Genomic DNA, 4,688 nt, shown 5'->3' on the forward strand with positions numbered 1-4,688 from the left:
CGAATTATGAATTGTTCACTATTTTTAAATTTCAATAAGGATCAAAATAATGTATATAAATGCAAGTATGCAACTTTTTGAATTTTCATAAAAAATGCAATCTTGCACAAACATTTTAATTTCAAGTCTTACAACAGTAACACTACCAGATAAACCCAAATAAACTTTTAAAGTAAAATATTAAAAAAATTAATTAAAATAATTTACAACAATTAAAATTGTTCTATTATTGGTTTACCTTATTTTTCGTTATTTTCCTGTAAATTACTTCTGAAGTCTTGTATTATTTAATGTTTAATCACTGTACAATAAATAATAATATTTTTATCAAATTATTCTCCATGACATAAATCATTAATATCCAGATTAAAATATTTTTGATGGATTATTGACTAATTAATTTTTTTTAGATTTAGTAAGAGGTAAAAATATTTAGTTTACAGAAATTTTTTTTTTATATAGGTATATATAGCTAACATTATCTTTTGAAGAGGTAAAAATGCTGAGTGTAGTTTTTGTTAGAAAATTAGATCTTATTGATATTTTGGAAAGGTCAACAATTCTAAGTACATTTTCAAAATAATCGAGAAAACTAAAAAAAAATAAGAATAATTTAGCAAAACTAGTTTTCGATAAAATCATACACAATTTTTGTTTTTATATTGTAGGTACTTCAATAAAAAATAACACTGGTCTTAAAAATGTCATAAAATATCTACTTTAGCATTTTCTTGACATAATTTAATTTTATTGTCAAACATTTTGTCTTTTTGAGTTACTTTATAGACATTTAAAATTTTCTAGTTATTTCAATTTTTTTTTTTTTTTTGTGCGATTTAATTTTGTTTTTTGTTGTTGTTGAAATACTTAATATAAAGTTCATATCTCAAACATAAAATATCAAGAAAATAGTTAAAATTTTTTTTTACAAGTGTTCAAATTAAAAGTTCAATGTTTGAAAATTTGTATAACATTATTAACAACTCGTGTATAAAAATGTATTACATATATGTCTTCATAAAAGTTTTTTTTTACTTATAAAAATTTATCTTAAGCTTAAAAATCTTATACAAGGTTGTTCGTATGTTATACATTAGTTAGACGGAGACAATACATGTGGTTACAATATTTTTTTAAGAGAATAATGAATTAACACTTTTAACTATATATATATTAATGTAATAAAATAAAATAAAGATTTATTAAAATTAAACCATTTAACTTATTGTATTAGTAATTAATATGCATAGTATAAATTAATAATTAATAGTATACACTTTAATTATATACACAGTTTTATTAAGAATATAATAAGCAAAAATAGTTCAACAACTAAAAACATAATAATAAAAACTAATAATATTTTTTTAAAGTTACAAGGTATATTGATGCACATCGACTCCTTTCGCTACTTTTGAAAATTCCTCTGCTATCAATACGTAAGTTACAGATTTTTTTATTATTAAATAATCACTTATAGAATTATCGACATTTATTATAAATTGCGATAATTATCTAACACTTATTATTAGCGTCTTAACCATTTTTCTTATTACTATATTATTTAGTTTTCTTCATTTTAAAACTACTTGTGATATAGATACGGTCAAATCTGTCGATGCATCTGCAAGTACCTCGTCAGTTTTTTTACTATTAAACAATACTTCACATACATCCAAAGGGCAAAGCATCTGAGAACCCATGTGACTAGATTTGTGCCTCTTAAGTTTGTCTGTTTGTGTGAACGATCTGTCACATAAGTCCCGCGCAAACGATCTTTCACCTGTGTGCGTCTGCCGGTGCTTATTTAGTTCTTTCTTAAAGATAAATGACATTTCACATACATCACACGGGTATGGTTTCCAACACCGGTGTTTCCATTGGTGTTTTTTCAAATTTCCTTTACTGGTAAATGATTTTTCACAAATTTTGCACAGATGTGGTTGCTTATTCGTATGAATTCGTCGGTGTGTGTTCAGAGTACCTTTTTGCGTGAAAAACTTGTCACAAATATTACACATGTATGGTCTTATACCCGTATGCTTCCATTGATGATTCGCTAAGTTTGCTTTTGTGCAAAACGACATTTTACACTCATCACATGAATATGGTTTATCATTTGTGTGTGTCCATTGGTGTGTCATTAGTGACGCGATAACTGGAAATGCCTTTCCGCATATTTTACATAGATGCGGTCGCTCACCTGTGTGTATTTTCTGGTGTATCACCAGATTACCACTTTGTGCAAACGATTTACCACATACATTGCATTTATGTGGTCGCTCACCTGTGTGTATCCGCCGGTGTACCGCCAGACTACTTCTGTGTTTGAAAAACTTGTCACATACATTGCATGAATACAGTTGCTTACCCGTGTTATTTTTACTGCTATCAGTCAGATTACTCATTTTATAGTCGGCGAGAATATGTAAATTTTCTAAAAAAAAACATCAAACAAAACAATAATTACTGTTTGACAATGTAAAAGTATAGTACACTATTTAAATGTGATTTTATTTGTGTATTTACATTAATTCACATTTCGATCATTTTTAAATTTATTTTTACCCATATATTGACTAGTTGATCTTTTAGCTAATTATTTTCAATACTTAATTTAGAACAATTATTTATGTATCGATAGAGCTTCCTATAACAATAATAAATTCACTATGAGTATTAAACAACATTTTCATAGATAACAAAAATCTATGTAGTAATTAAGTATACTGATCTTAATTATGCTTTAATCTTCGATAAATATAAATAAAAAAGTAGTTATTTTTATGCAAAAACATATTTTCTGAAATCCGACTCTTCTCTCTCTTTAAAAATTAATAATAAAATAATAATTTCCAATAAAAGTCTTTAGTATTTGCTCAACTGTACGTTCCAAGTAAATCTTAAAAAATATTATAAAAACAAACTTATTTTTGGTTGATTTTTGTTTATATTTTGTTTATTTGAGCAAATACTTAAAATGGAACATGCAATGTAATGAGTCAATAAATTATATAACATAGTTTTAATTTAAACTTTAAATCAAATTACTTTTATTTTACATATTTTAATTATTTTCAAATTTTTAATGCTTAAATGCTAATGATAATAAAATTATAAATGCATGCATATCTCATACATTTTTGAAAAATTCCCAACTTTTAACATTATAACTCTCAAGACCAAACTATTTTTTTAGTATACATAAATAAAATTGTAAATAAAAAATTATTAACAAAACTGATATAAAGGTATTTAACTCCCAATGACAAGTAGGTACATCTGAAATCTATGCTTTATTTATTTATTTTATTGTTATGTAGATGGTCTCGTTAATGTTATTTAATATCGTTGTTTAGTACTCGTATTATAAAAACGTTGAATCTATCTAATGTTATCTGGATATTAAATAAATACTTATGTTACTCAAACATTTCTAGTATTATGTCACACACTCTGCTGCAAAAAAAATATAAATTTAAACGGTATTGCTCTTAATTTGTATACTTATATCATAGAATATCATAATTATATACGTTTTAGCTTGAATAATATTTTTTACTTCATTAATTTTTGAGATATACAAAAAATAGTAAATACCATGCAATTAAATTGATATTGTAATTTCGATAGATGAATAGATAACGTTATTAATTTACCTATTGTTGAAATTTATTTTTTATAAGTATAAATTGACACGTCCATAAATATAGTTATAATTTATAAAATATGCATAAATATAATAATTTAATACGCATATATTCGTTTAATATAGAAATACTTTACAAATTCTTGCTTAAATTAAAAGCTGGTCGATTAATAAATCATTTTTACAATAAATTACAGTAAAACCTTGATTAATCGAAAAAGAACTACGAATTACACGAATATCTTGAATTTTTAATATGGATACCTAATGATGTGGTATTTAAAATCAATTAAGAAAACGCCATTTATCCACAAATATGTAGACTCTATTTTACTAATATAAAACATGGCAAATATTCGTTCAGCGGAATCCATATAATGCTATTTTAATATTAGAGTTAATTTACCAATCATCAAACTTAAAAGTAAAACTAATCACTAGAGCATTTTAATTTTAAGTGAGTTATGATCGTTTTTAAGTTTTTATATTTTACATAGCTATAAAAAAATTAAAATATCAATAAAAACCGACGAGATGATCTAGACAATATTTATACCTTTAAGTTTAATCATATAGATAAATTGACTCTAAACTAACAGCATAAAATGGATTACGCTGAACGAAAATTAGGTATGATATACGTACATTAATAAAACAGGGACAATACGCATGCGGCTACAACGCGATGTCCTCTTAACTAATACGGTAATATTTTCTTGAACATTTTGATAATTTAAATTTAAAAATTTTAATATTATTTCAATTATCATGATTTATTTTTTATTTTTTTTTTGTTTCATTTGGTCAAGTTCCATTCGGTATTGTCAATTTTGATCAATCGGTTATGTGTAAAAATTAATTTTAAAATATATAATGTGTAAAACCTAATAATATTGTTCGAATTATAATAAATAAGTATATTGTCATGTAATTTAATATTTAAGTCAATTTTTTTTTATATAACTTTTAACTTTTCTAATATAAATCAAATCATTTATAAGTATATATTTATATTTTAGAGCAGTATAATATAACTGTA

The 4,688-nt window shown here is 24.0% G+C and overlaps 1 protein-coding gene across 1 annotated transcript; it reads right to left on the bottom strand.

The window, feature by feature from the left end:
• Positions 1-1,574: 1,574 nt before the first annotated feature.
• Positions 1,575-2,408, bottom strand: LOC112595117 (zinc finger protein 525-like). The gene has a single exon (XM_025340210.1). It carries the CDS (start codon positions 2,406-2,408, stop codon positions 1,575-1,577), a length of 834 nt encoding a protein of 277 aa, XP_025195995.1.
• Between the last annotated feature and the right edge of the window lie 2,280 nt (positions 2,409-4,688).

The sequence above is a fragment of the Melanaphis sacchari genome, unplaced genomic scaffold, assembly GCF_002803265.2.
Source record: "Melanaphis sacchari strain LSU unplaced genomic scaffold, SCAv2.0 Contig257_pilon_pilon, whole genome shotgun sequence".
NCBI classification, from domain to species: Eukaryota; Metazoa; Arthropoda; class Insecta; order Hemiptera; family Aphididae; genus Melanaphis; species Melanaphis sacchari.

Bases quoted from the DNA above. Each gene is read 5' to 3' on its own strand.
- LOC112595117 (XM_025340210.1), bottom strand. From the start codon at position 2,408: ATGAGTAATCTGACTGATAGCAGTAAAAATAACACGGGTAAGCAACTG.